The sequence below is a fragment of the Amphibalanus amphitrite genome, unplaced genomic scaffold, assembly GCF_019059575.1.
Source record: "Amphibalanus amphitrite isolate SeventyFive unplaced genomic scaffold, NRLGWU_Aamphi_draft 000257F_arrow, whole genome shotgun sequence".
Lineage (NCBI taxonomy): Eukaryota > Metazoa > Arthropoda > Thecostraca > Balanomorpha > Balanidae > Amphibalanus > Amphibalanus amphitrite.
The window spans coordinates 492,876-515,674 of record NW_024881752.1 but is presented as its reverse complement, the minus strand read 5'-3'; the positions used below and the strand labels follow the sequence as shown (position 1 = coordinate 515,674).

General features: G+C 51.1%; 1 protein-coding gene across 2 annotated transcripts in view; it reads right to left on the bottom strand.

Annotated features, from left to right (window-relative positions):
* LOC122386602 (DNA topoisomerase 2-alpha-like) overlaps positions 1 to 22,799 on the bottom strand; it is an 87,171-nt gene that overhangs the window by 7,975 nt on the left and 56,397 nt on the right. For both annotated transcript variants that reach the window (XM_043375937.1, XM_043375938.1), the window contains exons 26-28: positions 12,960 to 13,057; positions 5,837 to 5,947; positions 1,872 to 2,026 (exon numbers count right to left, since the gene is read on the bottom strand). In XM_043375937.1, coding sequence (XP_043231872.1) covers positions 1,872 to 2,026; positions 5,837 to 5,947; positions 12,960 to 13,057 — 364 coding nt within the window. The remainder of the gene's footprint in view (positions 1 to 1,871; positions 2,027 to 5,836; positions 5,948 to 12,959; positions 13,058 to 22,799) is intronic.

Sequence of the window (22,799 nt, the reverse complement as noted above, 5' to 3'; positions counted from 1 at the left end):
CGTGTTGTTTGCCAGGTGTGCACGCTGTCAGTGCACGGGTTTTGTGCATTTCGCCGAAAGTCATTCTGGATTCTAATGAAATTGGACGTCTAAATAGGCCGAGTCGGCGGCGCTCTGAACGGCAGACGGCTTAAAAGATCAACTTGAAACTTATACGCCCGTCTAGCGGCATCGATTTTGGCGAGGCACTTTTCGGATCTCTAACTATGCTCCAAAATGCCGAAGATCCGGAAAGTGCCTCGCCAAAATCGATGCCGCTAGACGGGCGTATAAGTTTCAAGTTGATCTTTTAAGCCGTCTGCCGTTCAGAGCGCCGCCGACTCGGCCTATTTAGACGTCCAATTTCATTAGAATCCAGAATGATTTTCGGCGAAATGCACAAAACCCGTGCACTGACAGCGTGCACACCTGGCAAACAACACGGAGACGGTCGAGACGCGTCGTTTCATACCACCCACTCTGACCTGCAACATGCTGTGAGCCGCCAACCGCGTTCGTCAATAAGAGGGGTTTGCTTTATATTACTCATAGGCTTACGTAAAACCGTTCAATTAGACGTCGGAGCTCTTAAGAAAAACCCGCCGCTCCGAGAATCGAACTCGGCTTCTCTTGGTGATGTGCGAGGATCATAACCACTTAGCCACAGACGCTTGGTGGATGATTGGTCTGATTGACATTCAAACTTTGCAGGCAACTGTGTTTACCAATTATGCTATCGTAAGTATCCTCATCCATGATACTCGTCGCATCACATCAATCAAACAATCAAAATCAATCACGCTGCAACCATCTATACCAATACGGCCTTGGCAACGATTGTTTACAAACAAAATCGCGCGCTCGCCGCACTGCGCCGCCCGCCGCGCTGTGAAAACAGCTGGCTAACCAACTTCGCTCCGCCCCTTCTCTGACGTCATGGCCGACGTCACGCCAGCGGCTGGTGCAATATGATTGGCGCTCCGAAGGCGTGTATACAGTTTGTAAATGCGCGTCCGGGAGACCGAGCTCCACTAGCCAAACACCGACAGCACCACGTGAGTGAGCGGCACGCGTCAGCTCACGGAAAACCTCCCGCCAGAGGTGTCTCAGAAGTCGCTCGACAGGCGCCAGCTGATAGCTTCTTTCACAACTACCGATCGTTGCATATGGCGGAGTCTCGAGTACGTTTCATTAGTCGATGGCCCGCGGCGCCGTCCGATTAGTCTCGGGTAGAGCCGCTCGGCGGAGGCGGCACCCTGGTGGGGACTCCCTGCTGCGAGCGGTGCAACTTCCCCGCGCGTCTTGCACGACACTCGATACAGTCCGGCGGCGGGCAGAGCAGAGAGAGCGGCAGACAGAGGGAGCAGAGAGCGCGGCGCCTCCGCCGGCGGGCGGACCTGGACGCCACACGGGACGGCCGAGCAAATATGAACGGCCATCTACCCATACACATCTAAAGGCGTCCTTCCGCCGGCTAATGGATCTGGGGTGAGGGGAGGGAGACCGAGAGCCACAAAAACCTCCACCAAACGGCAAACAGCGCCGCCGCGCCGACTGCCGAAACAGTGAAACAGACGCGGCCAGTCAGCCGGCACACGGCGTAAACGACCACCCTACTCCACACAGCGGCCCGAGACAGCTTCTGACCCAAGACAATCCCCTCTGACAGACGGGGTGAGCGGGGCGGGTGGCCCGGGAGGCAGCGTGGGATCAACACGTTCCTACACAGAGCCGTGCTAGACTAGGAGCTCAGTGATAAATTGGGAGTGACAGTGGGGAATGGCATTGGACAATGTTTCTCAACCTTGGCTGGTACTGCGTTCTTGAAGCTCAGCCGGGCAGAAACTGCGCAAATATGACCTCCACACATTTTATAGCACGCTAGGGCTCACCTTGGGTTTCGAGGAGGCGAAATCTCCATCAGAGTCGGAGTCGTACGTAGTCTTCTTCTTCGGAGCCCTCTTCACGGTCGGTTTCTTGGCGGCCGCCGCCGGCTTCTTGGCTGCCGCAGCCGGCTTTTTCGCCGCGGCAGCCGGTTTCGGCTTAGCTGTAATAAAAACGAAATCCGAGGTTATACAACGCAGATGAAACCCCTACGCGCGATAAGAACAAAGGTCACGGCACAATACGAGTACATAATACCCAATACACAGCACAATACCCGGCGGATCCATTCATCTCGTGCGTTCTCCCATGGCCACTATCCGGCCATGCACGCTCTGCCACACGGGAGTGGTTCCATCATCTTCCCTCATCGGCAACGCGCTCAGCAATAACCATCCTCCGGCGCGGCACCCACGGCCTTCATCTCCCCCGCTCCTATCTCCCCCTCCTCTCCTCTTCTCTCCTCTCCCGTCCCCTCGGTCCTGTCCCCGGCGCCATCCATTGCGTCCACCACCCGGTCGGCGATAGAAGGCGGGGCCGTCCGCCAGGCGCCACGCACCCGCCGCCGGCGACCACCCACTTGTTCGCGTGCTGACGACGCGACTACTTGTTCCAGGCGGGCGGTGCCGTGCTGCTGCCGTCAGCCCCCTCTCCCCCCCCCCCGCTGTCCACGGACAGGTGAACGAGACGCGGGAATGAATTGACCACTGACCAGCGTCCGCTCTGGAGTTGCCATGTTTGCATGAGATTTGGTTCATTTTCCCAAAATGAAAATGGACCCAAATGCACTAATGGAGACGACTGACGAGTGTCAAATGCATTACCAGGTCCATGCATTCGATGGAGGCGAAATTGCACATATTTTTAAAACACTGGTTGTCTTGACGAATTGAAGAAAGTTTAACTGCATAAATTTACTATTTAGGACGGTTTCGCAGACCAAAACAGCTCACTCGCCGATGAATTCTGCATTTGAATCCAGCGGGACGATTCTGTGTAAAATTATGAAGGCAGCTGTGGGGCCGCAAGGATCCAGTCTTTATCCATCTAAAATCTATGACGTCTGTAACTCTAGCATAGAAACATAAAAATCGACATTCGACAATTTCCGAAAGAAGCCAAAACACGGCGCTTGTCGCCAATATTTTTCATTGTCATGTGCTACCCATCAATATTTGATTATTGTTATGAGTACGGGTATTAGGTATGTCATAATTAAGTCTATTTGTGGAATTATTATCATCCACGGTGTACGATGAGACGCGTTAATTAATTTTTAACTAGATCGGTAGTATCTGTAAAAACGCGATATCAGGGACACGCAAAAAGGACGTGCTGAATAGCCTCGATTTAATTAAATGAATTGTTACAGCTTCCGACGTTAACTTAATTAAATCTGGAAGGTAGAATCGGACTGTTTCCTGACAGCAATAACGTAGCAATGCCAGAATCATATACTAAGAAAGGTCCACGAGACCGTCCTCTGCTTTAGCCGCCAACGGCGTCCGGTACAAAACAAGCCGTTCAGCGCGAACACAACACAGCATAACTGCTGAGACCAGCACGTGCCGTTCCTCTAACAAGTATTTGTGCCCGCACTGGGTGCACAGGTCCACGGCGCCTGGTCGTAGCAGTAACACATCAGCTGGCTTGCTCTGAACACAACAGACGGAACCACCACCGACGTCCGGACACAAATCGTGATTACGGACACCGAGCGGTGTGGTTCTACCGTCAATGGTAGTATTTTTGAGGATTTTTGAGGAAAGTGAATAAATATCACAATTCACAATGGTGGTATTGCTTGTTTGCGAGTTAAAAAAGCTATCAGTTCACTATTACTACCAGAAAATCACACCGAAAATTATATACGCATCTACGTTAACAACCTAAAAAGAAAAGAAAAGAAAATCAGCGCCTAGAAGCAAATAAATTTTTGTACATCTGAACAATATTTGTCACATTTCCTTACAGTACATTGTCCCTTTGTTCACGTCATGCTATACGGGAAGCAAATGTGATACATCTGTATATAGCTGTTAGCGGCAGTGTCGCTGACAATGCGCGAAAAAAAGATGGAAGAACGTAATAAAATGATATACAGCTACACAGCTATAAAACACATCAACAAATGACTAGCATGCATAAAAAACTTAACGACTAAGAGAACAAAAGACACACCACTGTCACAAGCCAGCTCCAGGAACCTACTCCCGCCGCGATTTTTGGCGATTCTGGCTGATTTCTGAGAGCACCGGAGCCAGAGGGCGGCCTCTGATCGCTCCATTATCCTCCCCCTGCGACTGTCAGCGGCAGGTGACACCCCCGGCCCCTCTCCCCCCGCTGCGACTGACACCGACGACAGCGTCTGGGTCCGAGGCCCGCCGGCCGGCGCCGGGCCATGCAGCGCCGTCTGACCAGCCTCCTCGGCACTGCGATCTCACTCAGAGCGGTGGTCGAGAGTCGTTTCCGGGTGGAAATGGTCAGGTCCGGCACCGCGGCATCGTTACCCGCCCGCACTGGATGGAGAGTAGAGGGCAGAAACGAGCTGATGTACAGAGTCGCACTGTGCGCAGTTGGATTACCAGCGTCAGTTGGATTACCAGCGTAGACCTGAAGAGGCGCTCAATGAACACCCGTCAAGCTTCAGGAAGATTTGACACGACTCCGGAAGGCTGACACGTTCTAAGAAATGAGTGACAGTGTTACCTATCCTGATATTTTCCCCTTTTGTTATTTGGATCCACAAACTGCATTAGCTAAATACGTTTGGAATGCTTGACATCCCTACGAATCCTACATCCCTACGAATCCTACAATCCTGTATGTATCATCCCAAAGCAATATGGAAGATCAGACCCGAATCTAGAATAATGCGCTGCGTTATTAGCCACCCTCTGGCCCCAAACTAGCCACCGTGGTCTGACGGACGTGCGGTCCCCACCCGTCCGACGACCACCCGTCGCGCCCCACTGAGAGCATGACTCCCCCACCCCCCACCCCCACACTCAGCCGGCAGTGGACCATTTGGCCCCGACGAATGGCCGTGCGCCCAGTAGCGGAGAGTGGCGCATATTGCACCACTAACGGCGCACTCATTCAGCACACTGTCCTGATGTGCTCGGCCTTATGACATAAGACCTCCGCCGCTACGATATTCATTCTCCTCGCGGCTCCACCTCGAATGAATACAATCACAACTCTCAGCCCTACGAGGCTATGAATAAAATCAACATACTGCACAAGGTTCACCGGCGGGCCGCGGTGGCTCACCGGTCAGCCGCTCGACTCCGATCACCCACAGCGCCGGCCAGACACATCCATTAATTAGTGTCGGGGATGGCTGGCTGGTGTGACCGAGCGGCCGCGTTCACGGCCCGGCCGGCTGGCAGCGGTGATAATTCAGTCGGATAACAGTCTAATCAGCGACAGAGGCACGTCGCCGGCGGCAGAATGAAGCCGGCCGTGATATAACAGTCGGCTGACGGCAGGTCGACGTGACAGACGGCCCGGGCAGACCGGACGGGACCGCCGGGTCGGACACATCAGTCCGAGCTGGGCCGGCGCACGGTCAGATATTACAGTCCGGCTGCCGTCCGGCCCGACACATCAGTCTCGGCTGGACCGCCACACGGTCAGACATATCAGTCCGGCCGCGATTATCACGGACGCCAGATTGGATGACCGAGAGATGGACGGCCGATAGAGAATTGCTCTCCGAAACGCCACGATTACCACAACGTGACCTGCTCCATGTAACTGATGAGAACTCCAAAGCAAATTAAATTTAAATAAAACCAGGCAGGTGTGCCACAACAAAATCGATTCCCGAAAGCAAGGATATTTAGCAAAGGCGAGCGTAGGAAAATGTCTGATCTTTGGCACATACAGCGATAAAAGGCAAGTAGCATGACTACCGCATGCTACTGATCACCTTTCGTCCCTCCCCGCGGTAGCGCCACCCGTCACTGACCTTTGCTGGCGGCGGCACTGCCATGAGAGCGGACAGAGGCAGCGTCCGAGTCGGCGTCCGGCTCCTCCCGGCCAGCCGACATCATCGAGTCAAACATATCCGAGGCCGACTCTGGGGGAGAGTCAGAGTCAGTACAGGCATCATCGAGTCAAACATGGCCGGGGCCGACTCTGGGGGAGGGAGGGGGAGTCGGAGTCGGCACACACATCGAGTCAAACATGTCTGAGGCTGACTGTGGGAAAAAGGGAGCAGTCAGAGTCATCAAATAGATCATAGAGTCAAACATCAGATACCGACTCTGGGGAAGGGTGAGGGAGTCAAGAGTCGACAGACATTGAGTGAAACATGTCAAAGGTCGACTCTGGAGAAGAGATGGAGGAGTCAGTGTCAGTACATACAGGGGCGCCGCCACGGATTTTTGACTGGGGGGGACGGACTGACCGACCGAAAACCCAAAAGTAGGCATTCTTACCGTGGCTTTTTCGGCCCGATGCATTCAAAGTTTAAAGCAAATATGCCACTTTTAACATTGGGTTTTGAACTGAAGTAACAGTTTTGTAGCCTGAGCTGAGACAAGAACAAATCAGAAGCTTTTATGGCCCAACGATCACCCTAGCCAAAGATATCGGTATCGATTTTAGGTTCGAAGACTTAGGTTTTGAAGACCTTTGTCGAGGAATCCATTCCCTTACGGAAAAATGCCAGCCAATCAGCATTCAGCTGGTTTGAACTACGTAATATGATTGGCCAACGCACCAGGCCTCTACGAAAGACGGTAATTGGTTCTTAACTTCTTATGTAAGAATAAAAATAAAATCCTTTTGCAAATATTCATTATGTTATTTCCTGACCATTTTAAGCATAAAAACTCATAAACCTGTGGCAAAACAACTGGTTTGAGGAAAGTAGTTTAGGTATTTCCTTTAATAGTCCCGAGACCGAATTCCCACCGAGTACCTACCTATATACACATCTGATGTCCGATTCAATTTTGACACGGCAAAGCCTCGTGTTCTATCACGGTATAATTGCTGATGTATGCCACTAATATGATCGATAATGCATATTGCATAGGATGCATACCCGCGTGGGAGAGGAGGCGTTGTATAGTTACAATCTCTCTTTCTGGCTTGTGCATGAATCGGCGCGAAGCGCCGCGAAAATTGGCAAAAAAAAAACATCAGGCAAAACTGCTCCAAAATACGAATTTTGCAGCCCGTTTAACAAGCTTGATACCAGAAAACTTTAGGTCAGGTCACCAAGTCAAGTAGTCAAGTCGCCTCAAAGTTTTGTGGTTCTGTCAACGGTAGGTATAGCTTATTTCTTAGAAGCTGAAAATTTAGTGTAGTGTGACTGCAGAACTGTGGGGTCGGAGCCGGAATTAGTCGGAGTGAAAGTTTTGGCCAGAGTCGGAGTTGAAGTCTTCGAAATTGTTCGGATTTTGACTCCGAGGTCGGATTGGTTTAAAATCATGCTCTTGGCTAGTTAGACGAAATATATTATGCCCGTTTTCTGCCAGTCGTGTTATGCGACACACGTTCATCAGTGATCGCGATATCAAAAATCGGCAGTTCCGCGATGACGGGTCGGATAAGAGCTGGAGATTTTGTTGGCCGAGGTGGCAGGGGTCAGACCAATGCATGTAGGCCCATACCCCATATACTGAGTATCTAAACCTCCTGGACCCTCTCAGATTCGGCACGGTTCCATCTCTTCCATCCTCAGGACAGTCAAATCCTTCTCCTCCACGCCGCGGTCCCCTGCTCCGGGCTGGACGGGCAAGTTTATCCCATGCGGGAATGGCTCCACTGGAGCTATAGTCCTTTGCCGGGTGCAGTGAGTGCCAGTGGGCTGGGCTGCCTGTTCAATTGGTCGGGTTCAGCCCAAGTGGCTCACTGGCGTGGCTGCCCAGACCAATGTCTCCCACTGATTCTTTCATCCTTCCCGCTCTGAAATGGTCTCATTGGACCGAAGGGCCTAATCAAATTTCGAGTAGGAAAACAACCAGTAAAACGCCTTTTGGGGCGACTAACGGAGCGAGCGAGGGGTGGGCCTTGCACGTACGAAATTGCGAGGGGGTACCTCCAACCAACTTGTGCACTGCACCCTACTAACCGGTCACTACTCCCTAACCATGTGTCAACTTTCAGCATAATCGGAGTCAGCCGTTCTCGAGATCTGGAATCGACCCCTGCATGTGCGCACGTGCAGCAGCAACCCCCAACTGTGGCACATGGTCAAGGATATGCATTGCCTAGTGGGTGCCTACCTACATGCCAACTTTCAGCGCAATCGGCCCAGTATGTTACCGAGATATTATAATTGTTACAAAACTGACCTCTTCGTTTTTCACGTGGCAGGTGCATAATGGGTCACCCACATGCATCGAGAATAGTTCAATACTTGTTAGAAGGAATGAAGCTACCCTACAAAAATTACCGCATGTAAATCAGTCAAGTGGTTCCTGAGATATAAGTCTCGCAAAAGCATGACCACGGCCGGCCGCTCATACTCAGAATTCAGAAATTTCCCGAAAGACTACGCTCGCTTCGCTCGCTCCGTAATGATTTTTTTTTTGGGGGGGGACGTCCCCCTTCCATTCTGAGAGTGGGGGGGACGCGTCCCCCCCGTCCCCCCCGGTGGCGGCGCCCATGGCTTTTGATGTATGTACTGTACATACATCAAAAGCCACCTCACAGAGCTGTGAGGTGGCGTCACCCAAGAGCTGTGAGGTGGCGTCTGCCGAGTCACCCAAGTCGATCCGCCATTGGAAGTGGCGAAACTGTTCAACCAAATACTCGTACAAAGTCAAATTTATTTTCGAGCTTCTTAAAAATGCAATCATCAAATTAAGACACCAACACAAAACAGCTTACGTAAAAAGTTGCTGCGGAAGCTGATCAGTAACAATTTGTATTTTCCATAACAAGATTCCTTGGTGTCTATGGCTCAGCTCCGTATCTAGGAAGCACACGACACGGGCTTTGTATCTGAAGGGAGCTCAGCACTACCCAGAACCGGTGAATGAGCCAATCTGGGAGCTGATCATGTCGTGCTGGAGGTCAATAAACTAATCAGAGCGGTCCCTTTGGTGAGAAACTCGACCCTCTATGTCTGATACATGTAATTACAATGCCAAGAATCTGGCGCATTTCATAAACGTACACTTTTGTATAGGTGCCGAGACTAATCAAACCACGAAGTTGACCAGGCAGTACCTCATAGGAAGATCAGTCAAAGAGTCACGAACAAGGACTTCACGATATGAAATAATCGAACAAGGACTTCCATGGTTGAGCGGTCGGAAAAGCCATTGATCAGACAGGGATTGTTCCATCAGGAGACCTACCGAACGGTCTGAGCGATGCCCGGTGACCGGCGTTCAATGCGACATTGATCGCACTTATGACCAAATCGTGACTACAGTTGCCTGCCTTGTGCCGCTGCTATCTATTGACATTTCGCGAATTAGTCATAAAGGAACGGTGCTCAATGACACGTACATCATTACAGATCTTCGCAAAAACTGGCACACATGTCAGAAAAGGAAATTCTCAGAAGTTATATAATCAGGAATGAAATGTCATTGTCAATATAACAGCGATACCCACCTATGAAGCTAATTAGTATGAATTCAGGGAACGGAACTTTGAGAGCAATCCGGCTGCTCACGTTATTTCGCAAAAAAAACTTAAGTTACATAATCAGTATTTTGCTGGGGACCAAAGGTATCGGGGATCATATCCAAAGAAAGTCAAAACCAGTCAGATCGGCAAACAAAAACAAGTCTTCCTGGCAAGGAGAAAAGCCGTTTTAGAGCCTACGCGGATAGGTAGTTGGATGACCGTCACAATGCGATACTCAAGTGGCCTTTCCGCACAATTTCGCGAAGAACTTCAAAGAAAAACATTAGTTTAGCTATCAAAGGACCGCCCCGATCGCTTGATTTTGGCCATGCAGGGAACAAAGCCAGCATAGCACCAGAGAGGTTATGGTTGACGAAATTCATAAAATTAAGGAATGTAACAAAATTAAGTGGCGCCTTGAGACTGATATGCAGACGGAAACACCGCTCACGACCCTAAACGGCTGATGGTAATTTCGAGGAGGGACTATTTCCAGCGAACAAAATTAGTCCGCCTAAGGATCACTTAAAGTTACAAGAAACAGATCCGACATCCAGGCCAACTTAACTGACGACGGCTGTAGGCTATTCCGGGCCCGACTCGGGCGGCAGCTGACAAGCTAATTACGAAACTCGGCTGCCGCCTGCTGAATTTTCATCAATTTTCTCAAATATATCTTTCCCAGTCTCCACGCAGCGTCCACAATCCATCCCTCACTATCCGAATTCCTGCGACAAATTCATGGCCATTTCCATTCACCGTAAAGCATCCTTTCCGGCTCGTAAAGCCGGGCCGACATCTCCTGATGACGAGCGCCGTTCCCAATATCGGCGGGTCTACCCCCCCCCCCCCCAGCCCTCTGAGGGGTACCACCCACGCCGGGCCGGGTTAGCCCAGCCCAATTCGGCCCGGGCCGCTCATCAGCCGAGCGGCCCACGCTCTTCATCCCATCCAACCGGCGTGGTCAGCACACTCGGTTCCGCCGGCGTTCAGTCCAGAGCCAGTTCCAAATTCAGCCGGTCCATGACTAATCATGGCAATCTGCGGCCCCCGCTGACTTTGAGCCGCTGACTTTGGGGTCACTACGATGGCATGTGGCGGGGTCCAACGCGCCGGCGACCTCAGTCGTCCCTCGCGCAGCAGGACAGCCCACGCCGGCGCCTTGAGTAAGGCAGACTCTTCGTCAAAGACAGCCAGCCACGGCCGCCGAAATCCGGACCAGGAAACTGCGGCCAATGAGGCGCTCAGAGCAGGGCTAAACATGAGACCGATACAGACGACATGCAAAAGTATCCAACGTAAATGACCCAGTGGTGAAATATCGCCAGAGAAACTGCCCAACCAGATACGAGAAATGGAGCGAAAATGCAATGTGACGCAACATTGAGCCACATATTGGTCCAGTGACAATAGGCCGACTGAAAAATGCCGCTATAAATGAAACATAACTACAATCCCCACTACATTGCCCCGACGTTGGAACCGTGCCGCTCGGACCACGCCAGGCCGCTGCCGCGGTAACAAATTGGCCACATTCGGGCGCGCCTGGGTTATCACTGGGCGGTACCTAGCGCTGATGGCGGTCACGTGTTGCCGACACTGATAAATGTTGGCCGCGTCACCGGCGCGCTTATGGCACGCGCACTGACTGATAGACTGTCCGCAGAATGGCGACGCTCCTGATGCCGGCGGGCAGATTGTTTCTGCACACCGCGTCGCTGGTGGACAAAACGGCGCTACTCGCGGCTGGCAGCTGGAGCGCCGAATGTTGCCGCACGGCAGCTGTAGGCCGCAAGGTCAGCGCACGCAGCAGCTAGAGGGTCTAGTATTACTGCACCAGCTCAACTGTTTTTGCGCAGTTCGTACGGCAGCTGGACAGCCAATGAGGGCGGGACCGGGGCTCCACAGGTCCGGTAAGATAACACCATTTTAGCACCTGACCAGGGGAGTCGCTTTGACCACACATATCAAACAACCTGCGGTTATTGAAAATAGCATGCATTGTGACGATAGCATGCTATGAAAATAGCATGCATTGAAAGAGCATTGACTCTTTTTAACCCAAGTATGACCGATTTATGAGTGGTGGACTCCATAACCAGCCACTTTCAAACGTCGATGAAATTGATTTCAAGAAGCAACAGTCTGGTAAGTGCCCGGACGTCACAAATCATTAACCAAGTTTATATATTTTCATTTAATTATAATCCTGTCATGAGATGGTATGCAGAAGCAAAATGATGTTTAATATTTATTATAGATGTGCCCTCTCCTAGAACTGTGCCTGATAACGAGACTTCTCCATGTCAGCCATATATTCAGAACACGGAACAAGGGCCAATTAGCGGCGGAAAAACGAGCCGGAGCCGCGGGCGACGCAACCCAACCCCATCGACCCTGTCTGCTTCCGTCTGTCTCCGTGTTTTCACGAAGCCGGACTGTACACAAACCCGCTTAAAAGGCAGCGCACAAGATAACAATTTTGCATTGTCCACCACTCTGCGACCTGCATCATTAGAGCGGACATAATGCATGAGTCGGCCGCGTCTGAGCCGTCAGAGCACAGTGGTGCAATATCTTAGGGCGGCCGTGAGCATAACGACCTTCCAACAGCCACCGCTAGCCATCACGAGACCCCGGGGGGACGGGGGGGGGGGCAGGGAACGGCTACAGTATCCGCCGGGGTACGGCCCGGGAGGTCAGAAGACTCACAACTCATCATGTGGCCACAGTATCACCGAGGGAGGGGAAAGGGAGAGGATCACTAGCCCTCGAGGCGGGGTCATTCACATAAGAAAACTTTAGCTGGCATCAGTACATGGAATCAAATAATACGATCAGTCAGACCGTGAGGTAGTTCCTAGTTAATAATTTAGTAAGATAAAGATGAATAGACAGGCTTCATTTCAGACATGAGGTATAAACCCGGAGTAGGTATTTATAGCGGAAATAAGAAATCTTATTTCAATAAAAGCGAGCTGCGACAGCCATTACATTGTTGTAAGTGCTGTGTCCCCTTTGAGGTCTCTCAGGGACGGCAGACTGAACGTTAGACCTGAACGCTGGTTCCCCGGGGCCTACCGACCACCAGCAGTGCCCGCTACTAAACTCCGGCCATCGAGCAGACAGCCACCAAACCAGGGGACAAACGGTCGGCCGGACGGGCACAGCCGTCTCCTCACAGCACTAATGGCACCATCGGGTCACCTTCCGGTTCACAAGCCCCTGGCAGTACTGCCAACGGGCCCGGGCCATCGAATTACCATCAACCGAACGGCTGCATAATGGAAACCATGCGCCGAGGGACGAACGTAAGCGAATTACAGAGCGGAGCGGTATTCACTAGGCTGAACTTGTCCGTTTGTCGGGCTCATTGAAAAGGCTAGAGACGGAAACGAGCCTGCTGGTTAGGTCAATGGCGCACTGGGGCACATAGAGGTCAGCTGGATGGGGTCACTGGGTGGGTGAGGTGCGGGTTGGAGGGAGGAATCACTCACCGTCGTTCTTCTTGGCGGCAGGCTTCTTCTTCTTTTGCGCTCCCTCGAATTCCGAGTCAGTGTCACTGATAACCAAAGCCGCCTTCGCCTTGTTTTCCCTGTCAGAAACAAAAGAGATGTCAGAGGTTAATCTCACTGAAAATAAGCACCACTAAAACAGGGTAATCAAATGCAGACACAAGGCGAATACCTAAATGATTAAGCAGAGCGCATCAATTTCTGCATGCAGAACACGCTGTACTGCGTTGCAATAAAACGTCTCAGTAGAGCCAACGCCTTGGTACACAATTCGGCCACGTCTAGTATTAACTGCTAAATGTTATTTGCTATTCTTAGTAAGGTGACCTACTCCCCCAGAAATACCAACAGCGCCGTGACAAATTGCTACCACTTTCCGTGTGACACCCATGCATCCCGTTAATCGCCGGTCGATTGGAAGGCCATGTCGCGAATCTTAGCGGCCTCCGTCGGCCAGCTCGGTACCCCAGCCCGGCCCGAGTCGTCCCGGACCAGTCAACGCAGCCGCCATTCACAAAGACGCCCCCCCCCCCCCCACTCGTCGCCGGCGATACGGCAGCAGCCGCGCCGCCCCCGGGAATACGGGTGCGCCGCTGCCGGTGACAGCCCGCACCTCGCGCTGCGTCACAGACGACGGAGCGACCGGCTGGCGATGGGGGCGGCCCGGCCGCGCCGCAGGAGACGCGACACATATTGCAGCCGCCCGTCGAGGGCAGCGAGAAAAAACAGCCGGGAATGCTCCGTTCCTGGTGAATGTTGGTGCCGGACGGCGGGGGCGAAGTGAAAGTTCTGCCAAGTGCCAATAGATGTTTGCCGCTTTTTACACCCACGAGAAATGTAGGATATGATTGCCTGGCGGGAATATGGCCATCCTGAGGCATACAGCAGAAACACTCCGAGGCACCGCTGTCATCTTTGCATTTACCAGCGAATAACCGAGTGCAGCTTTACTTACAACTCCCTATTTTTTTTTTCACGCATAACATCGAGCCAGTTCCGCATTGGCATTCGCCATAAAAACGATTAAATATTAGTTGCAGGAAGGGCGACACATGAAAAAGAGCGCCTTATATAACTATCTCTGGGTTTTATAGCAACGTCTTTTTACAACACTGGGGTACAACATTTTTGACATTAGCCGGATTAACATTTTTCTGTATAAGAAATAACGAACGACAAACATCACTAAGCCTGCTTAGTAATTATACCAAATGCCACTACCTGAGTCGGCAAGTCAGCCTACCGCAGCAACACATGACACTTTATTGATATTAGTAATAAGTCTTACAACGCCTAAGCATGCGATTAGCACGGTGTGTGAAGAACACGATTACTCGTTAGTCCTGCCCAACCGGATATTGGTCTTCTGACTCATCATCGGTACCAGCTCCATGCGATCGAATGTTGCATAACAAATAAGTACCGCCTAACCTTGCAGCTTATAGACACAGCGCTACAGCTGTGCCTCGTCCGCCCGTCAGTCCCCGCCATAGGCTCACGTCTGCCACTTAGCATCTCAATTTCCAATGGCTGATGCAGTTAGCCCGAAATCAGGCTTTCCGGCTGATCCGGAGCGGCCCAAGTTAACAGAGCACAAAGTTACCCGTCGGTAGCACGACCAGCAATCAGGCGCAGACAACGATTACATAAAATCAATGGGCGACATTTTAACCCTCGCCCCGTTGGGGGGGGGGGCCATTTTGGCCCCCCCCTGTGGTTTTTCCTAAATAGCAGGAAAACGGCGGCGCGCAGCGCCGCCAAATTTTCAGTACCTTCCCGGGCATCAATTTGACACCTTCACACCAAATTTCAAGTCTTAGGTCACCTTAGGTCAGGAGTTATTGAGGTCAAACTGAGGTCATGTTCGAGCAAAAATGAGCAAAAAACATGCAATCTTGAAACGCTCACCAAATCTACAGTTATCAAGCAATTTCAAAGTTCTTTATATGGTCTAGTAGACAAAAAGCGGCGCTACAAAACTGCTATCTCGGATTTTCAAAATTTTTGGTTTTTGACCGAAAAAAATTCAAAAAATTGATTTTTTTAGAAAAACTTTGAAAAAAACCAAAAAATTTCCGAATTTCGAAAAAACCGGAATATATGTGATAGTCCCAGCGCTCTTCTATATACATACCAAATTTCAGATCGATATCTCGTTTTTTGGCCAAGTTATAGCGAAAAAACTGTTCAAAAATGATGACGTCAAATTTTTGAACTCAATTTTTAGCAATTCTAGACCACGTACGGCAAAACAAAGACCACCATTAAACTCCCCGTGACGAACTGCATCGATTCGATACCCATTTTATGCAAAAATATTAACTTTGAAATTTGACCTAATTTGACCTGACCTTGACCTGACCTTGACCTGACCTTGACCAAAACGTGATCTAAGCTGGCCCCAAAGGCTGCCTGACCCATATAATCGCATTTGTCATGTAAAATGGACCATAAAACATGTATCACACGACACTTTCATATTGTGACCCCCCCGTGACCTGACCTCTGTGACCTGACCTGGTATCAGTGACCTCAAATAGCAAAATATGTGTTTGAAGAACATTTCCCCATCGATGATTTTCAATGAAATGCATTTTACTCGATTTTACAACGCATTTCTTGAAGTGCCTGTATACGGTGAAAATTGGACCTTTGACCTGACCTGTGACGTCATCGGTTTGACCTAGGTCAATAAAATTGGGTCACAAGGTAGTTCCCCGTTGGGGCTATCCAACGCCGTTTACCGCTTGTCGCTATGTTGCGTGGTTCTCGAGATCTTAGGGGGGGGGGCCAAAATGGCCCCCCCCCCAACCGGGCGCGTTGCTCGGCAGAGCCCAACGGGGCGCGGGTTAAGCCTATCAAACAAATTACCAACTCATCAGACAAAGGCAATCAACTTTGTGCTGGGCCCGGGGGCTGTTCTCTGGATCAGAAGCCACGGTGGCCGGGTCGACGGGCGTTCTGAGGCGACCGTGAACAGAAGCCGGCGGGTCGGCACAAATGAGTGAGAAGCTGCACGGCGCATACATTTGACCTTTGATTCACCGGAACGATTCAGAGGGCTGCTTAAGTACGAGCGAAGTTACGTTAAGCTTCATTGTAAGTTCGGCTGAATCGAACGCAATTTCAACGAACGCAGCTACGAACGCAGCTACAACTGGAATTGAAAAACACTACCCTGACCAGGAAACATATACCAACTATAAGTTGTTGGTATATTCTTATCGCTGTCTTCCCCTCATTCTGCGACATCCGTTAAGAAGATACCAGACGGGCAGTGGACGAATATAATGAGTCCACTTGGGAGCTCGTTTGGCTGGAAACCACGCGAGGCCTGTGCACAATCCCCCGACTGTTGCCGACTCCAGGACTGAAGCAGCCCCATCGAGTTCCCCTCGACAGCAGAAACATAAGAAAAAACGGGCCGACAGAAAAACCTGCGTTTTCTCGACTTTCAGCGACTCCTTGGAAAGGTAGGACACTACCCCGCGATCCTATTGGTGTTACTCCCAAGACACGAAACATAGCGTAATGAACATTGCTTAGATTGGACGATAAAGCGACTTTCTAACTGAACAGCCTCGAGACGTGCCAGAACACAGTATCGGATATCCAAACAAGAAATCGTACTGCGAAGAGAAAAGGGCTACTTTACCAAGTACGTGACAACTTGCTGCGAAACTGATCAAGTTTGCCTGTGGAGCAGCATCAGACGGATACCCGGCAGCCAACGGAGCAGAACTGGGACAAAGTACCATACTCGATCAAACATAACCAATAGTCTTCAATCGTCTGGATCATCTCGCATCGGATATCCTTCACATTTGCCGTACCATTTCACTCCTACAAAGCGAATCCACAGCACATCTATAAACGCCTCTTTATTGACGGACCGCATTGGACGTTTGGCAAGCGTCAACACTAGCCAAATTGACGTTCGCAAACATTCCCTGTCGTGAGTTCACGCTCCAAATCTCTCAGCGGGCCGCGCTCCCGGCCTGTGGAGACTTTCCGGCAGTGGGTTGAAATGATCGTATTATCAAAAAAACGACGGCCGACTTGCGAGCGTTGGCGATAAGGCGCGATTCGGAGCAGCGCCCGTCAGCACCAGTGGCCACCAGCGGCGGTCAGCACCACTGGTGCGAGAACGACGCGCTGGCACCACTGCCCAACAGCCGCCGGTAAACAAGACAGCTCGGCGGGTTCCACCCTGGTGGAAAGGCAGCTTACGCCTTCCTGCTCCTATTGGAACAATGTTAGCGGTTCTCGTATTTAGCATTTACCGAACGAAAAAACACCAAGCCCGAAATGCGAGTCCTTTGGAAATCGGACGGCATTTTCGCTCACACCCGATAAAAATGTGAATTATTAGGTTGTTATAATTTATTTCAGAGAAACCTCAAACTCAAACAAGTTTATTGGATTTCAGGTAGTTGACTTTCTAAAGTTGATGCGAAAATTTAGCGCGTTAGTAGCATCCTTCCAAATAACATTTGAGTAAATTACTACCCGGACCTCGTAATTACGGACGATGCCTTTCAAAGAAGTATATGCAAAACAACACTCAACTCTCAGCACTCAACAAACAAGAACTCAACAAAATTATTAACCATACGACTGTGTGCACACGTGTAAGCGAACGAAGTACACACAAAGTCTAGGCAAAAGAAACCACACGCGACTTTATGAGCTCACAAGCGCAAGGCGAGAGTTATAATGTATGTATAAAAAAAAGTTTCTGGGAACCACTGACAAATTTTGTACGCAAGCTCTTGGGTATTATAAACTTCGACAAAACATTATTAGGAGTGCTGACCCTGGCGAACTGTGCTTTAAATAATCCCCGCCACAAGGTAAAACACACTGTAATGTCAGCAGAGAAGGTACCCAATAGGATAGGGGGAAACACCTGGCATGAAATACGGACCGGTCTGCAGCATACTCTGCACCACAAAAATAAAAGGTGACCACTTCATCATTCACTGCCGCCAACCGCGTCCGTCCGTCCTTTTTTTGTTTTTTGTTTTGTTGGGTTAGGCCCTTTCGGTCCAATGAGACCATTTCAGAGCCGGGAGGATGATAGGATATAGGGGGAGACATTGGTCTGGGCAGGCACCCTAGTGAGTCGCCGGGGCTGAGCCCGTCCAGAGGACAGGCCACCCAGCCCCAAGGCACTCACTGCACCCGGCTACGGGGTGCGCTCCCTCGGGAGCAGCGGTGCCGCTCCAAGGGAGCAGCCCGCATGAGATAAAGTTGCCTGTCCAGCCCGGAGGGGGGTTGCGGCGTGGAGGAGAAGGATTTCAGTTTCCTGAGGATAGAAGCACGGAACGGTGTCCGTCCGTCCATCCGCCCATCGGTTTGCTCTTTGGTCCATCGGTCCGCAGACTTCTGTTCCCGGTGTCCGTCCGTCCGTCCTTCTCCGTCTGTCTCCGCCCGCCGCGCCGGCTGAGACGGGACCCGGCGGCACGGAACGGCCCGGTCCCGGCCGAGACGGCCCGATAGCGGGCGCACATTAGGCCGTTCCAGCGGCCGTTCGGTGCGCACATTACGACTGGCCGGCCGGACCGATAGCGATTGACGGCGGCCGCCGAGCGGTAATGGCCAGCCGAGGCTCCTTCTGGCGGCTGGAAGGAGGACGGTGGCGGAATTTTGGGTGACTGGTCCCGAGTCCCTCCGGTTCGTCTGGCATAGGACAGAGGCCATCTGGTCACTAGCGGGACACATTTTTTCCGGCTACTCACACAGGAGAGTGGCGGCCCCAGTCCTTCCAGCAGCCAGCAGGGCATTGTGGCCGGCTCACAGCTCAGGCGACAAGGGCTGGCCCCATATTCTTCCGGCAGCAAGCAAGGGGATGGGACACTCGTCCCAGATCCACCAGACAGGAATGAGCGGCGCACAAGTGGTCGCAGTTGAGTGGCATCCGTGGAAAGTAAAACCAATCCTAAGGTGGGGGATCTGCTATACGTAATACATCAATAAACTTCATGTTCGATAGCATCATTTTGTCGTAATTGGATTGTTGGAAAAAATGAATTCAATTGAAAGCATCTCTGGCAATAGAAATAACAAGATTTATCCCCCACATAATGACGCCCCAAATCCAGTTTCTCGGGGGAACAATTAAAAAGGGAAATTAAATGGGTCGTCCATCTACCCGCTGGCACCGTCCACCGTGGGGTGGAGCCCACCAACCTTTCGCAGACACCAGCTCCACCTCCCCGATGAGCTATCGGCGTCGGTGGCACTCATTTCGCCCGATCACCCCCGAGACACGTCGCCACTTCATTCTCTCCCGCTCAGAAAATAGGACGATCGCCAAGTTTCGAGTGCGTGCCGTCGACACTCCCGATTGGAAGAAAGCCTCTGTCAAGTTATTCTGCGAATCTGTCCGAGTTTGGGTTCGATCAGCCAGGTTCGAGTCGCCGCCGGGATCGGAGCGTCTCTTTGTACCGTCATCGGGCCTTTTATCGGGTCGGTTCGCGCTGCTCACGGCACAGAGCCGCCGCCGCTCACAGACACAGAGCAATTACCACCCGTCTAGGACAGGGGCCGAGTCGGTCTAACTCGGGCTGCGGCCCGGACGTGCGGGCCCGGGGGCGCGGCTGGGGGCTGGGACCGACTTTAGGTCGCCCAATAAGACCGCCCCAGTTCGGACGGCCGCCTAAGATACGGGCCACTGCGCCAGTTTGATGACTGGCAATGACGCCATGGCACCGGCCGCATGGCGATGATTATTCAAACCAGCCGGCTATAAATGCATATTGCCATTTAGCTGGGACCCAACGGCTCGTCATAGAATTGCCATGGGAGACTAACTGCTGTCATTCTTGGCAATAATCACGGCGGCGAATTGGACACGAATCGTTCATGTCCTCACAATATTTACGAATGGCTACATTTGAAAATTCATGATTCTGATGATTTCAAAGTAATGTATGCGTTGTGTGTTGGACAGCCACAAAGACGTAGTAACGCTATACAGCTTGCTCTTGACAGCGCTATTTTCACAACAAATAATTTTAAAAATTGTGAACCAAGGACCAATGAGAGCCAACTGAGTCCCAACTACAGTTCAATCAAGTTCAACGCCCAAAGCTAATCGCATGTTCGATCTTACAGCGATCTCGTCCGACAGGGTCAGAAAAATCGTGAGCTATGCTCAGTAAAGCGTCGCCTCTCCTGCCCACCCACAGCACACGGCTCACAGGTCTTCTGTGACGTCTCGTCTCCGGCAATCTCGGCGAGTGCTCCCGGCGTCAAGCCGCTTACCTACATTCGCTAATCGCTCGTATGATCACTGGGTCACTTCGCCGCCGGAGGCAGTGCAACAGTAGACTCGGCAACCGCAGGGTTAACTGATAGCTGTACTGAGATAACCATATCCGGTTTAACAAGAAAGGACGCGTGTGAGCCGGACCTAGTGTAACTGGATATACAACGCCAGATATAACACACAACAATCCCGGAGAGCGAGGCAAAGGCACAAGCGTCTGTGACAACTGAGGGTCAGTGATGTCTACGGGAGGAACAAAAGTGGTGTCGGCACCATTTTAAAAGCGGCGAGTCGCCGCCGCCGCGGAGCCTCACTCCTCACGAACAAAAAGCAATCTGATGAATTTAGGAGCGCGATAAATTTGTAATTATCTCGCTAACGGCTACCATGCATCGGTAAAGCGTTGCTCAGCTATGCTTTACGTCGACTTTAGTGTCCCGTGACGATAGATCACGTGTTTATTGCAATTTTCTACAATTTTGCAATTTTATTCAAATTTCATCGCGATATGCTGGTTACCTTGACATCGCCTACGATCCTAAGCAAGCATTTCTTCAAGGAGCAATAGCGTGCCTTCAGAACAAATATCACACAACTTTGAGGAGTTGAAATACCACCCGACTACGAGTACAAACCATTCCCGACACGCCTCTCCCATTCACGTAATCGGGTAACAGCGTGTCCAGCTTCAAACCGACAACTAATGGGTGGCCAACCCAATGAAATCACTAACTCAATGAACGTCCGTACACCATCGTGACACACACGACGGCTAATAAAACACAAGCCGCCACATTTTTCGAGTTCAACATCCCAATGCACATTGCACACACGTACGGTTGGCTCAGTGACATTAGAAGCCTCATCTTCTAAGGCCCTCTAATCTAAACTTGAGATGGGTGGAGCGACGTTTACGTGAGGACTGCGGCACCATGCGACCTAATGGGAATACTAAGGGACCAGGAAGCGTGCCACACGTACGATGATGTAGCTAGTGTCAAGCCCTACTAAACATCAAGGACTGGATGAAATACACTGCTTTCTATTACTCAGAAAACTGGGAACGCAGCTGGCGACTAAGTATCCTACGTGTCCCTATGCCAATTTCCCACACTAAATTATACTGAAACTACCCGACCATCAGTCCAACTAAAATCAAATAGCTCATGCCTCCATCAACTGAGGCAGCTTGCCTGTCCAGTGTCCAGTATGTGGGTGTAACGACAGGGACGGACAAGCGACGTCCTAAACCGCCAATGACGGCCCACAGCGGTCGTAAGGGCGTCATCGCGGGGCGTCATCAGGGAACACTGCTGACCACAGCGCGGCACCGGTGACCGGTGATGGCCGTTTTGGGCCAATATGGCGCCCATTTCGGTCAGAATGCTGATTTATGGCCAGGCTGGAACAAAATGGCGTTATGCAGGGATGTTGAGGACGCATTACGGTGGTTTCCCGAATTACTGCGCCCATTTCAACCGTGTAGACACGACAGTGATGGTCAGTAACGGACACTGATGACCATATTCCACCACCTCGCCGTCATGGCTGGACAGATATAGCCAACAATTACCAGGCAATGCGTGTCGTAAATGTTATGCACCCGGTGAAACAAAGACCATTGCATTATATAACTTGTTTTTTTTTTGTCTTCAAAGTTAGAACCAACGATAACTTAGCAACAAAATGTCACTCACCGACAAATTGCATGGCAACGGCTGGGGAAGGCTCGCTTTCTATCGTTAAAAGGCCAACTTGGCCAACTCATTAAGAAGGGCAAAATGAAGAAAGAAGATGCGCATCGTCCCGAATATCATGTTTTTATTAATAAGTGGCTCATTAAACCCAAACAGCTAAATAACTCATTTGGACTTTGCTCAAATGTCTAGTGTTCTCCAAATAAAACCTGGCTGAAGATCCTGGATTACATTTAGAACGCCCCCGCCGCCCTGGCGACTCTACGAGAGCGGGCGGCGCCTGTACAGACACTGGGGTGGGAGAGCTTCAAAGGAGCCAGTGTGACGTCAGCAGAGACGCACACCCGTCGCCGGACCGCAATTAGAGGTCACAGAGACGCGCGCACTGATTGGTTCTGGGTGGCGCCGGACGGGCACGGGCACCGATTGGCACTCTCGAACCTTCTCGAAGTCAACAGGAGTGACATGGAGACGCCAAGCTGCGGCGGGTTGGTAACTGAACAGGGCTATGTTCCCGACTCATATTGAGAGCGACATAACACCCGACACGTCTAGTAAAGCAATAGACGAAATACCCAATAGACGGCAAAATACATGTTTTATCATTCATGCGAAAATTATTTTCAAGAGCTCCCTAAAACACATTGGACCCAACATCTGCGCGTCGCCAAGGCATTGCGGAAAATATCCATACCTGGAATAGGATTCTGGCCTGAGTCAGAATTCAATCAAAGACGCCTGCCTACTACGTCAGCGAAGAGCGCTGGATATTCGATGGCAGCTCCAGTCGACAGACGTTGATCAGATATGCATGATACAGTGCCGCGCCCCGGTCCGAGTCATGTTCATGTG